The 14716-nt window shown below is 55.2% G+C and overlaps 1 protein-coding gene across 2 annotated transcripts in view; it reads right to left on the bottom strand.

Moving 5' to 3' along the window:
- Positions 1–14716, bottom strand: part of TLN2 (talin 2) — a 320515-nt gene that overhangs the window by 165772 nt on the left and 140027 nt on the right. For both annotated transcript variants that reach the window (XM_088446408.1, XM_088446417.1), the window contains exons 17-23: positions 9802–10010; positions 9182–9280; positions 8929–9096; positions 8463–8757; positions 7902–8068; positions 7695–7823; positions 4388–4501 (exon numbers count right to left, since the gene is read on the bottom strand). In XM_088446408.1, the coding sequence (XP_088302534.1) occupies positions 4388–4501; positions 7695–7823; positions 7902–8068; positions 8463–8757; positions 8929–9096; positions 9182–9280; positions 9802–10010 (1181 nt within the window). The remainder of the gene's footprint in view (positions 1–4387; positions 4502–7694; positions 7824–7901; positions 8069–8462; positions 8758–8928; positions 9097–9181; positions 9281–9801; positions 10011–14716) is intronic.

Genomic DNA, 14716 nt, shown 5'->3' with positions numbered 1-14716 from the left:
GGTGGTGATCAAGGTGTATGTGTTAGGACAGGCTTGGTTGGGGAAGGGGATGTCAAGGTAACGGTGATGCGGGGGGTGAATGGGGATCATTGACTACTTCTTGACTACAAACAAAAACCGCAAGATATACAGAACAACATCCCATTTATCACGCAATACAACACACACGCAAACAGCATAAAACGCATCGTGAACAAACATTGGCACCTATTACTACAAGACGAACATTTTATCGACATCTTACCCAGCAAACCAAAAGTCATCTACAGGAAAGCCCCCAACATACAGAACCAACTGGTACGCAATCACATCCCAACCCCTGCAACATTCACAAACTACCCTGGACAACTCTAGACCCACACAAGGTTTTTTCCACTGCGGTACGTGCACCAACTGTACCACCTTGAAATATCGCAGCACCAGACCCACCACGTCATTCACATGAACACAGACAGGAGAAACATACAAAATACAGGAACACATCACATGCAACACCACAAACGTCATATCTTATACAATGCCCCTGCAACCAACAATACATCGGCAGAACCACCAGACCACTTAAAACCAGGATCCAAGAACACCTCAGAAACATCAGGAAACAGACAGACAACCACAGCATACCGATACACTTCCAAGAACACCACCATAGCACGACAGGCATCAGATTCACAGGCATTAAACACATCAAGAAAAACTGGAGGGGAGGGGACCACACCAAGATCCTAAACAAGGAGGAACTCCGGTGGATCTTTACCTTCAAAACACTAGCACCCAAATGACTAAACATCGATAACGAGATTAAATCAGTCATCTCCAAATGAACACGGCTACCATATACTTGACACATTAAAAACACCGATCCCCACGCAACCCCGCCTATTTAACCTCTTCAATTGTCAAGACAATCCGACCCTCCACCCCCTGACCATCCAACCCCCCCTCCACTACCTACCGACCCACCCCCCCTCATCTACCACCTCCCCCTAACGCCCCCATCAAGCCATACCCACCTTCAAATGCCGACACCCAGAATCAATGATCCCCATTCACCCCCCGCATCACCGTTCCCTTGACATCCCCTTCCCCAACCAACCCTGCCCTAACACATACACACCCTGACACCTTGATCACCACCACCCCCATACCCCTTATATCGACCGCACCACCCATTCCAACACCACCACCCACATCCCAAACGGACTCCCCCCGACACAACAGACAGCGGCCCTCACAGTTATACACCTACCCAAGACCTCATCCGATCCACCCCCGTCCCCCTCACCTCATCGCCCAGCACATTAAGCACCCATTACACCCCACTGCCACACACATTTAGGACACACCCCGCCCCCCGCTTCTCTATGTTGCTATGGCTCTCGTCTGACACACATCACCGGTCCAAACATGAACACACACCTGCCCCCCCCCCTCACGCTACACTTTATCCCAGCCCCCACACACATTCCTGACTGCCTCTATAGTGACCACACCACCCGAAGACGGCACCCCATCCCCCCCCTCTCTCCACAACACGACCATTTACAGATTACTGCACCAAACACATACCACACACTAAGAACCTATTAGTCAACACACCAACCTTACTCCTCCTTGCCACACGTTAACACACACTTCCCCGTGTCAGTCGATTTAACATCACCACTTGGCCACACCACATATATACTTACACAACCTCGGCATTCCACACATCATACAGGTTAGCGATACTAACCACTACATCCACCCTCCCACCACACGCGGCCATCATCCAGACACCATTATACACATAACAGGAATGTCCACTACAGCACTGCCAGCTTGACACACGCCACACGCACCAGTCTTATTCCATCACCTCCTGCTCCATCACCTAGCCACCATCCCCAGAGAAATGCCCATCCACGCCTCCCCGGACCCCTTTGGTCACCCGAGCCACCAACCATCACCCTCATAATCACCCCCACACACACACCTAGCCTATCACAGCACATGTTTGGCCGCCCACACCACGGGACTAAAGTACCACGACAATGCGGTTTCACATCCCCACCTCCACAATAATTGCCTTACACACCCCGGTGCCCCTGACCCCCACCCTACTCGCCACATGCTCCTGCCCGCTCATTAGATCCTCCACCCAGCACAAAACACTCAGTCACCTTTCCGCGTACCTCCTCCGCTCAACGCACGCCAGAACCAGCTGTCAACTCAACCCATGTACACATACGGAAACCCTACACAACACAAGATTGGCTGCCCGCACCACGTGACCACCTCCAACCAACCACAGCCGGTCACGATCCCCATAGCCGCATAATGCATTATAGCACACCAGCCCCAGCATACACACCCACACCAGCAGAGCACACGATTGGCTGCCGACACCACGTGACCGCCGCTGACCATCCACAGCCGGTCACAATCCCCATAGCAGCCACATACGCACCCAGACACGAGCCCCAGCTAACACACCCACAGCAGCGCAGCACACCATTGGCTGCCCAAACCACGTGACGTTACCTCCCAACCACAGGCTTAGCCTCGCACAATCACCCACGACCTATCAGATACATGGACCACTCCCACTCCTGCCCTGATTGGTCATCTCCACCACCTGACAAACACAGAACCCAGAAGTTCCACTTTAAACCTCACACATGCATAGCCACACTTCTTACCTCCTTGAAGAAGGCAGAGCCCCTGCCGAAACGCGTCGGAGACCCCCTACATTTTGACACCACAGCCAGCTTACACCAGAGCTCTTCATTCCCGCGGAGAACTCGGTCGAGCCTTGCTGCTTCCAGAACCCCCTCTACCCACCACCCCGCAGGGCCGCGCTGGGCATCACACCTAGCAAAGCCCTGCGCACCCCTCCTGATCACCACTCCGCCTGCTTGACCCAGGCGACCACGCACCACCCCCTGGGAGCAACCAACACCAGCTCCACTCGCAGCTGTTCGTCCAACAGCAATCCCTAAGCGATCCACACCAACAGGCACCCACCAGGCAGCGGGAACAGAACGCCAGCAACGCGGTGCACCAAGCCCTACAGTGCACCAGCAAGCTACTACCACACACACAGCTTTCTTCAAACGCTGTCACCGCAGCAGCCATCCAACACCGCATCTGCAAAAGGAAACTAACACCAGCTACCAGCAGCCCAAGCCATTTTCACCAACAAATCCTACCGGTAGGTAAGTGACTCCGAGACGTATACCCCTGCGCGGGATGCCGCCAGGGTGTACATCCACAACCGCCAGACCCGCTGCCAACCCACCACTCCTCTCCCCCCGAGACATCCTAAGACTGTTGACCAAAGGTCCAGCAGGGGTAACATGCCGGTCTATTGAACTGCACGGAAAGGAGCCCCCTAAAAGGGTCCACTCACCTACCCAGTCTCCACCCACACACACCCCCAAGTGGATCGCTCACCCCACTTGGGACCGAACAGGATTAGTACTGTGTTTTTTCCAATAAACCTTTGGCCCCCATTTCTGCCTCTGTCTTCATTTTCTCACCCACCACCTCCAGTCCATTAGACCCCCTTCCCTCCCTGCACCCCATCACTCCACACACAACATCGAACACACAACACCACGACATACTATTACTCCAGCATTACACCCATAGGGCGAGCGCACCATCCGCACCCTCTACCCCATTCTATCGTTACACAGGACCCGGTACTCCTGCTTTTAGGAAGGTGCAGCACCCCGACACAAACAATACATCTCACATCCCATCTGCCCATACAGCAGAGCGCAGTTCTAACCCATCATTTGCAATTACCTCTGATCTGTGCTGCTGGGTTACCGTTGCTGTGCTGTGAGACAGGGTGAGGGGTGCTGGCTCAGAGGCAGTGCAGCCGGTACATTGCACCGACCTGGGCCCGCCGCAGGCAGCAGTATAATAAGTCTAACTGATTTTACGCCATTCGCCTCTGCGCCACGGGCCGTAACAAAGTAGGATGCCTGGATAGCTGTATATTTTGTGCGTTTAGCATGTGTTTCTTTAACAATAAAAATAAGCCATAAACCAATGTGTTATTTTTGGTGTCCAGTGTATAAACACTGATCTTAGTGGTGGGATTATCTGCTAGGGCAGTGGTTCTCAAACTAGGTCCTCAGGACACAGTTCACATTTTCTAGGTCACCTAGCAGGTGCACAGGTGTATTCATTATTCACTGACACATTTTAAAAGATCCACAGGTGGAAATAATTATTTCACTTGTGATTCTGTGAGGACACCTGGAAAACATGCACTGTTTGGGGTCCTGAGGACCGAGTTTGAGAACCTATGTGCTAGGGGAACCAACAAAAATCTTGCCTATGGCATCAAATGTCTTAGGGCCGGCTCTGAGCACCATCCTAAGCCTCTAGTTACCTTGCAGCTCTGAACCAGTTGCTGATGAGCTGCCATATTCTTGTTAGAGACAGAAGCATTCTGTGAGGCAGCGATGGTCTGGGTAGCAGCTGCTGCAGCCTGTTTTGCAGCGGCCTGTGAAGGCAGAGAAAAGATTGGATAAGACAATGGCTGTGCACAAGTGTAGCAAATCACAGAAAAATTTACTACAATGATTATAGTACAATACTTCTGGGAACGGTTGTAAGAGATTAAAACATCACATTTGGCCCTATGCCACAGGAATTATCCAGTCCCTACAACATAGCTTTTGTTTTGCATTTCACTTTCTATGGCGTGGGGCGCTCACAGAATTGTGGATAAAGCTTCTCTAGCACAACGCAGGACTACTGTCACAGTCTCTCGTTTTTTACACACACTGAAATGAATGTTTTATAACACCCCCATTTTTCCAGTTTATATTGAAATTTAAGCATTTCAAGTCTAGAGAATAACCTGAAAAGGTACAAAAATAAGTGATAAACTGCTAGACTTTCAAAAAAAAAAAAAAAAAAACCTTTAGGTTAGCAAAAACAGAGCAAAATAAATACTTCAGAGCTAACAAAAATGGCTATTTCAGGGAACAAGTAATGGGTTAAGAACTTGTTCTGCAACAATGAAAAAGAGTCCTCTCTGAGCCATTGAGCACCGCCAGTGGACTACTAATAATTTTACTATTGTGGTTCATCACGTAGGGCTTTGTGTGCTGTTCAGTAGGCAAAGGGAGAATTCTCTGTATTTTCAGGCTTTTAATAATTTTGTGCTTACAACGCTGTGATGTGGCAGCTTAGTAAATAAACCCCAGTGACACCAACTATCAAACATGGTGGAAGAAACGTGATGGTCTGGGACACGGTTACTGGATACTTAGTTTGCGACTTGCACAGAGTGGCTTGAACCCTGAACTAAAAGGACTACCACAACATTGTGCAGTGTCATGCAATACCCTCCAGTCTACACCTAGTTGGTCAAGGGCTCATCCTATAGCAAGCTTAAGACCAAAAACAATCTCTCTTTATTTGGTGGGGTGTGCGTGTGTGTATAGAGTGAGCAGTGGATATGGGTGCTTATTAACTTTACTGTATGACTTAAGTCATTACTTCCGATTTTCTTTTTCTCCCACCACTACTTTAGCAATTAAGGGCTGCAGAAGACTCATTGACTGGCAGCACTGAGCAACCAGAAACCCAAACTGTCAAGGCAAGCTTTGTTAATAAAGCTATTAATCCCCACCTCAAAGATTCTTGCAAGAGTGCCCCTTCAGCATCAATCTAGGTGGTAACTGAAGTTTCTGTGCTGTCACCTCCATCAGTATCAGTAGCACCAAACTGTGCACCTGAAGAAGGTAAGTGTCACCCAACTCCCGGTATAGTTGGCTCCAACAGGGTGCCTGGGCCTGGCTAGGCCTTTACAGCACCGCTGGAGAAGTCACATCAGGTGGGGGCAAGACTCTGCAATGGTTGTCCCACACTAGGCACTGCACAACAGAAGGGAGCTGCCCTCCATGATGGTAGCTACTGTGGTGTTGAGGTCAGTGCACAGGTGCATACCCTGTACAGCTTGGCACCTCCTCCCGGCAGATTACAGGTACACAGTTGAAATTCCATCTATACAGACACTGCTACTATCTCCTGCTCTCCTTTCTAACCTTAGCTGCAGGAAAGTACTCTTGGATTACAGTAAAAAAGCTTGGTCTGTCAGGGAAAAAAAAAGAAAATGTAGGCCAAGCCCTCCATTAAAGTCTTTGGTCCAACCAATGGAAGTCATGGTGGGAGCCAGTCTGTTACTCTACTAGGACCAGTTGCTCAATTCCGCTTCAATTTATAGGGTGTGAATCAGGAATACATAATCAATCTCCTCAGAGCTCAATTCCTAGGCTTTTTCACCACCAGTCTCCCTGTAAATCAAAGAGCCAGGCCACGTGCCTAGCTAGTCACATATTACTCACCACAGTGGTTCACTGAACAACTATGTTTGGTGAACATGTTCAAGATTAAATTGTTGAGAGTCAAATTCAAAAAGGTATGGACCGGACGCTCAGTCAGGTCAATGAGCAGGGGGAAGAGCATCCTGTAATTTTCCTAAGTAAAAAACTGCTGCCCCGTGAAGTGGCCTATGCCACCATTGAATAAGAGTGTTAGGCGATTGTATGGTCTCTCCAAAAATTGCAGCCATATCTGTATGGTAGAGACTTTACTATAATAACAGACCACAACCCACTCGTATGGCTTAATAGAGTCTCTGGGGATAATGGTAAACTTCTTCAATGGAGCCCTACCCTGCAACAATACACCTTCACCATCCAGCACAGAAAGGATGCAGAGCACAGCAATGCTGATGGACTCTCCCGGCAAAGTGAGGAGGCAGTCAGTGGTGCACATGTAAGGCTGTGACGTGTGTCTCAGTCCATCCTGTGCCCATCTTCAGGGGGAGGTGTGGTGTTTATCTCAAGAATAATCGCCAGGAATGATGTCATGTAAATGTTTATGTATATATATATATATATATATATATATATATATAAAAATGTGTGTATCAACATGGTTTCTAGGCAGTGTCCTGTATTTGACCTGTAGGAATACAAAGCTTGGAGGAGATTTGTCTTCCTGGAACCAGGCATCTAGATAACCATCTCTTATCTCTACAGGCCATAAAGTTTGGGGAGTGATACATCCTTAATTCAGATGGTCAGACCTGGTCAAGCCAGGTCATGGGATATAAAATCCTTTAGGATGGAGATGACAGGAATGTAGGGCATGTTACCTGCTTATTGGTCTGGCAACAGCTTATTGCAAAGAAACCACAAAGACACAGAGGTGCTTATTGGCTGTCATAACCGTGCATCTCTGGAAGAGTTTCCTGGTAAAGAAAAGCTCCATTGCATTTATGGAAACCAGCAGGATTATGAGCTGGGCAGAGTAAAATGTTGCAGCGATATAGTGAGTATTCCACGTGTCATGGTATCTCAGCTGAACCAAAAGGTGCATGGATTGGCTCATGGACCAAGGTTCGGTAGGCATTCCTAGATGATGCCAAGAGGGTGTTTTACTGGTGAGGGATTGGTTAGGTCCCAAGAGCACCCTCAGGTGCCTGGTGATCCTCTGCTAGGGCCGGGAATGGGTTGCAGCAGGGGGAAACAGACGCCGACTGTCAGCGCTGTTCTAACACCTGCTTCCCCCAGATCCTGATCCCTGATACCTCTCTCATTTCTTTTACAAATAAACCACTTTAAAAGGGACCTTAATAGAGAATAAAGATTGTTTTTAACCCAGATAGTAATGTCTCTCACCTCAAGCCTGTTCACTATCTTCTTCTTTATTGCATTTTGGGCTGCTGCATTGGTTGCCACTCTCAGGCCCTCTGCGGCTTCCCTCAGCCGCTGTTGCTGATCTTCATTCTCAGGGTTGGCTGCAGCTCCCTGAAAAACGATGAAAACCCACTATGTAGCAATGCAGATCTACTTAGTACACTAACTGAATCCAAATCGCCAACCTACCTTTGCAGCTTCCACCATACGAGCAGTGGAATCAGCGAGAAGCTTGGCAGCAGCCAGAAGTTTCTTAGAATTGTCCATATCTATCTCTGCTTCTGCATCAGACCTCATGGCATTCACCAGGTCTGATGTAGCTTGGGCTAATACTCGTGCTTGTCGCACCATTTCGCCTGCAATATATAGGATATGTTTTCATGTGTATAATGAAATGGTGTAACATGCATGTAAAGTTCCCAGGTATGTGGTTATCAGAAAGTAATAAAAATCTAGAAACAATAATTATTTTCATGACATATAGAGGATTATCCTTACTTGTTAACAATTACAAATAAAAAAAGCCAATAGTAGCTCTTTCTTATAACTATAGAGTGACTATGTATAAATAAATATAAGAGTCCCAAAACCTATCTATGATTGGTGAGTTAACCTATAATCTGAGAACACTTTAGTACCATTAATGTGTAAAACACTCCTATAGTTGGGTCATGTACTCATACTATGATCAATCTACTTCAATGTCAGGTCATTTGCTTCAAAACGCATCATGCTGTCAAAGTCACTAACCTGCATCACCCATGGAGCTGAATATACTCTCTGTGACTGACATGATAGTATCTGTAGCCTGGTCATACCGTCCGATAGGTTCCCCACGGCTCGCAAACTGGCGGACATGTTGCAGGAGGTCATTAAGTGCTTGGCTGACCACACTGGCTGCGGCGCTGACCTGTTTTAAAAGTTCCACATCTTCTGTGGCTGACTGACACGCACGCACACAGTTCTCCACGGAACGGTCCACTAACTTTCCAGCCTCAATCAATTGTTCCTGACACACTGGAGAACTAATAGTTGGACTGACCACCTGCAACAGAAAACATGCTGAACCCCAATAATCTGCAATTATCCATGAACAACCCCCCACAACATTACTGTTTTAGTCATATATGCACCACTGGATAAATGTTGGCGTTTAAAGAAAAATTATTGTTTCAATTGGCATGTTATTTTTAATGATAATCACTGACTGGCTCACCTTGGCACAGGCCACCAACTGGGAGGTAGAGAGAGCACATTGAGTAGCAGCAGCAATCACTCTATTCTGTAGCACAGAGTCTTCGGTCACTTGTGCCACGTTCTTGGCCTTCAGTACCAGCATGGCAGCAGCATTGGCTACAGCTTTTGCAAGGCTCATTAATACATCCTAGAGCATAGAACACATCACAGAATGTCAACAGTAAAATAAATAATGAAGAACCATCTTTCCCACCACTCCATAGGTACTGTACCTGGAACCTTTCATCAGCTTCATTTTCTCCTATTTGTCGTAGCAGGTCTCCACTTGCTTGCCCTATACTGCCAGCTGCTGTGAGAACAGTCTGACGGGGCTATAAGGTAATAAAATTTACATTTTTATTAATGAGGATTTCTTAAAACATGTTTATTATCTAGTTTAACATTTTCAAAGATATTCTCAAGACTGACGCTATGCTAGATAGCAGGAGAACCAGGTCAGGCTTTAATGATTCCAAGCAACAGAGGCTCAGCAATCTACAGAATGGGACTGATCTACCAACTAAGTACATCAAGAAATATACATTGCAAACACACCAACACATTACTATAATCTAACAATAGAACGCGGTGTGAAAAAGTTACCACTTAATTCAAAGCAACTCCTAGATTTTTATAGGTTCCCATACTTTGTGTTAGAAATAGTTAGGCCAACTATGGCTGCTAAGAAACTGTGCAGACGAGCACACCACCCTATGAACAAGTTATGGCCGGTGAGACAACATAAATTCTTTAATAACACTGGTGTATAAAGTTAAACAATTTCAGACTAGCTACAACTGTTGTTTTGTGGAAGTTACAGGTCAAAGGATCATGAGAGTAGAAGGCATCTGACCTCCCCAGAGGACGGCTGGACAGCTGTAAGTAGATCGGAAACAGCCCCCGCCAGGGTCCTTGCAGCTCCCAGTAATTTCTCCCCACTTCCAATCTCATCCTCCATCAGAGCAGCCAACAACTTAACTCCCTTTGACATCTCAGTCAAATTAGAGGAAATAGTGGTGATTGCGCAGCCCACCGCTGTGTAATCAGTCTCTGTTGGATCCCCTAAAAAGATCAGAAACAAAAACATTAGAGCTCTTCAGTTATGCCCGAGATTGCTAATGGAGTGTCCACACAGGGGGGTGCATTAAACACCACTTACAAATTAGGGACCTTTCTTCTCCATCAAAAGTGAATGGTATTTATTTAGTAATGAAAATGTTTGACAAATATATGAAGAAAAGTGACTGGTGCACAGGCGAGGGGGCCAGCGACGACTGGTGCACAGGCGAGGGGGCCAGCGACGACTGGTGCACAGGCGAGGGGGCCAGCGACGACTGGTGCACAGGCGAGGGGGTCAGCGACGACTGGTGCACAGGCGAGGGGGCCAGCGACGACTGGTGCACAGGCGAGGGGGCCAGCGACGACTGGTGCACAGGCGAGGGGGCCAGCGACGACTGGTGCACAGGCGAGGGGGCCAGCGACGACTGGTGCACAGGCGAGGGGGCCAGCGACGACTGGTGCACAGGCGAGGGGGCCAGCGACGACTGGTGCACAGGCGAGGGGGCCAGCGACGACTGGTGCACAGGCGAGGGGGCCAGCGACGACTGGTGCACAGGCGAGGGGGCCAGCGACGACTGGTGCACAGGCGAGGGGGCCAGCGACGACTGGTGCACAGGCGAGGGGGCCAGCGACGACTGGTGCACAGGCGAGGGGGCCAGCGACGACTGGTGCACAGGCGAGGGGGCCAGCGACGACTGGTGCACAGGCGAGGGGGCCAGCGACGACTGGTGCACAGGCGAGGGGGCCAGCGACGACTGGTGCACAGGCGAGGGGGCCAGCGACGACTGGTGCACAGGCGAGGGGGCCAGCGACGACTGGTGCACAGGCGAGGGGGCCAGCGACGACTGGTGCACAGGCGAGGGGGCCAGCGACGACTGGTGCACAGGCGAGGGGGCCAGCGACGACTGGTGCACAGGCGAGGGGGCCAGCGACGACTGGTGCACAGGCGAGGGGGCCAGCGACGACTGGTGCACAGGCGAGGGGGCCAGCGACGACTGGTGCACAGGCGAGGGGGCCAGCGACGACTGGTGCACAGGCGAGGGGGCCAGCGACGACTGGTGCACAGGCGAGGGGGCCAGCGACGACTGGTGCACAGGCGAGGGGGCCAGCGACGACTGGTGCACAGGCGAGGGGGCCAGCGACGACTGGTGCACAGGCGAGGGGGCCAGCGACGACTGGTGCACAGGCGAGGGGGCCAGCGACGACTGGTGCACAGGCGAGGGGGCCAGCGACGACTGGTGCACAGGCGAGGGGGCCAGCGACGACTGGTGCACAGGCGAGGGGGCCAGCGACGACTGGTGCACAGGCGAGGGGGCCAGCGACGACTGGTGCACAGGCGAGGGGGCCAGCGACGACTGGTGCACAGGCGAGGGGGCCAGCGACGACTGGTGCACAGGCGAGGGGGCCAGCGACGACTGGTGCACAGGCGAGGGGGCCAGCGACGACTGGTGCACAGGCGAGGGGGCCAGCGACGACTGGTGCACAGGCGAGGGGGCCAGCGACGACTGGTGCACAGGCGAGGGGGCCAGCGACGACTGGTGCACAGGCGAGGGGGCCAGCGACGACTGGTGCACAGGCGAGGGGGCCAGCGACGACTGGTGCACAGGCGAGGGGGCCAGCGACGACTGGTGCACAGGCGAGGGGGCCAGCGACGACTGGTGCACAGGCGAGGGGGCCAGCGACGACTGGTGCACAGGCGAGGGGGCCAGCGACGACTGGTGCACAGGCGAGGGGGCCAGCGACGACTGGTGCACAGGCGAGGGGGCCAGCGACGACTGGTGCACAGGCGAGGGGGCCAGCGACGACTGGTGCACAGGCGAGGGGGCCAGCGACGACTGGTGCACAGGCGAGGGGGCCAGCGACGACTGGTGCACAGGCGAGGGGGCCAGCGACGACTGGTGCACAGGCGAGGGGGCCAGCGACGACTGGTGCACAGGCGAGGGGGCCAGCGACGACTGGTGCACAGGCGAGGGGGCCAGCGACGACTGGTGCACAGGCGAGGGGGCCAGCGACGACTGGTGCACAGGCGAGGGGGCCAGCGACGACTGGTGCACAGGCGAGGGGGCCAGCGACGACTGGTGCACAGGCGAGGGGGCCAGCGACGACTGGTGCACAGGCGAGGGGGCCAGCGACGACTGGTGCACAGGCGAGGGGGCCAGCGACGACTGGTGCACAGGCGAGGGGGCCAGCGACGACTGGTGCACAGGCGAGGGGGCCAGCGACGACTGGTGCACAGGCGAGGGGGCCAGCGACGACTGGTGCACAGGCGAGGGGGCCAGCGACGACTGGTGCACAGGCGAGGGGGCCAGCGACGACTGGTGCACAGGCGAGGGGGCCAGCGACGACTGGTGCACAGGCGAGGGGGCCAGCGACGACTGGTGCACAGGCGAGGGGGCCAGCGACGACTGGTGCACAGGCGAGGGGGCCAGCGACGACTGGTGCACAGGCGAGGGGGCCAGCGACGACTGGTGCACAGGCGAGGGGGCCAGCGACGACTGGTGCACAGGCGAGGGGGCCAGCGACGACTGGTGCACAGGCGAGGGGGCCAGCGACGACTGGTGCACAGGCGAGGGGGCCAGCGACGACTGGTGCACAGGCGAGGGGGCCAGCGACGACTGGTGCACAGGCGAGGGGGCCAGCGACGACTGGTGCACAGGCGAGGGGGCCAGCGACGACTGGTGCACAGGCGAGGGGGCCAGCGACGACTGGTGCACAGGCGAGGGGGCCAGCGACGACTGGTGCACAGGCGAGGGGGCCAGCGACGACTGGTGCACAGGCGAGGGGGCCAGCGACGACTGGTGCACAGGCGAGGGGGCCAGCGACGACTGGTGCACAGGCGAGGGGGCCAGCGACGACTGGTGCACAGGCGAGGGGGCCAGCGACGACTGGTGCACAGGCGAGGGGGCCAGCGACGACTGGTGCACAGGCGAGGGGGCCAGCGACGACTGGTGCACAGGCGAGGGGGCCAGCGACGACTGGTGCACAGGCGAGGGGGCCAGCGACGACTGGTGCACAGGCGAGGGGGCCAGCGACGACTGGTGCACAGGCGAGGGGGCCAGCGACGACTGGTGCACAGGCGAGGGGGCCAGCGACGACTGGTGCACAGGCGAGGGGGCCAGCGACGACTGGTGCACAGGCGAGGGGGCCAGCGACGACTGGTGCACAGGCGAGGGGGCCAGCGACGACTGGTGCACAGGCGAGGGGGCCAGCGACGACTGGTGCACAGGCGAGGGGGCCAGCGACGACTGGTGCACAGGCGAGGGGGCCAGCGACGACTGGTGCACAGGCGAGGGGGCCAGCGACGACTGGTGCACAGGCGAGGGGGCCAGCGACGACTGGTGCACAGGCGAGGGGGCCAGCGACGACTGGTGCACAGGCGAGGGGGCCAGCGACGACTGGTGCACAGGCGAGGGGGCCAGCGACGACTGGTGCACAGGCGAGGGGGCCAGCGACGACTGGTGCACAGGCGAGGGGGCCAGCGACGACTGGTGCACAGGCGAGGGGGCCAGCGACGACTGGTGCACAGGCGAGGGGGCCAGCGACGACTGGTGCACAGGCGAGGGGGCCAGCGACGACTGGTGCACAGGCGAGGGGGCCAGCGACGACTGGTGCACAGGCGAGGGGGCCAGCGACGACTGGTGCACAGGCGAGGGGGCCAGCGACGACTGGTGCACAGGCGAGGGGGCCAGCGACGACTGGTGCACAGGCGAGGGGGCCAGCGACGACTGGTGCACAGGCGAGGGGGCCAGCGACGACTGGTGCACAGGCGAGGGGGCCAGCGACGACTGGTGCACAGGCGAGGGGGCCAGCGACGACTGGTGCACAGGCGAGGGGGCCAGCGACGACTGGTGCACAGGCGAGGGGGCCAGCGACGACTGGTGCACAGGCGAGGGGGCCAGCGACGACTGGTGCACAGGCGAGGGGGCCAGCGACGACTGGTGCACAGGCGAGGGGGCCAGCGACGACTGGTGCACAGGCGAGGGGGCCAGCGACGACTGGTGCACAGGCGAGGGGGCCAGCGACGACTGGTGCACAGGCGAGGGGGCCAGCGACGACTGGTGCACAGGCGAGGGGGCCAGCGACGACTGGTGCACAGGCGAGGGGGCCAGCGACGACTGGTGCACAGGCGAGGGGGCCAGCGACGACTGGTGCACAGGCGAGGGGGCCAGCGACGACTGGTGCACAGGCGAGGGGGCCAGCGACGACTGGTGCACAGGCGAGGGGGCCAGCGACGACTGGTGCACAGGCGAGGGGGCCAGCGACGACTGGTGCACAGGCGAGGGGGCCAGCGACGACTGGTGCACAGGCGAGGGGGCCAGCGACGACTGGTGCACAGGCGAGGGGGCCAGCGACGACTGGTGCACAGGCGAGGGGGCCAGCGACGACTGGTGCACAGGCGAGGGGGCCAGCGACGACTGGTGCACAGGCGAGGGGGCCAGCGACGACTGGTGCACAGGCGAGGGGGCCAGCGACGACTGGTGCACAGGCGAGGGGGCCAGCGACGACTGGTGCACAGGCGAGGGGGCCAGCGACGACTGGTGCACAGGCGAGGGGGCCAGCGACGACTGGTGCACAGGCGAGGGGGCCAGCGACGACTGGTGCACAGGCGAGGGGGCCAGCGACGACTGGTGCACAGGCGAGGGGGCCAGCGACGACTGGTGCACAGGCGAGGGGGCCAGCGACGACTGGTGCACAGGCGAGGGGGCCAG

This window comes from Taudactylus pleione, unplaced genomic scaffold, assembly GCF_031769625.1.
Source record: "Taudactylus pleione unplaced genomic scaffold, aTauple2 ptg000019l, whole genome shotgun sequence".
Classification (NCBI taxonomy): domain Eukaryota; kingdom Metazoa; phylum Chordata; class Amphibia; order Anura; family Myobatrachidae; genus Taudactylus; species Taudactylus pleione.
This window is presented reverse-complemented; position numbering and strand designations above follow the sequence as displayed.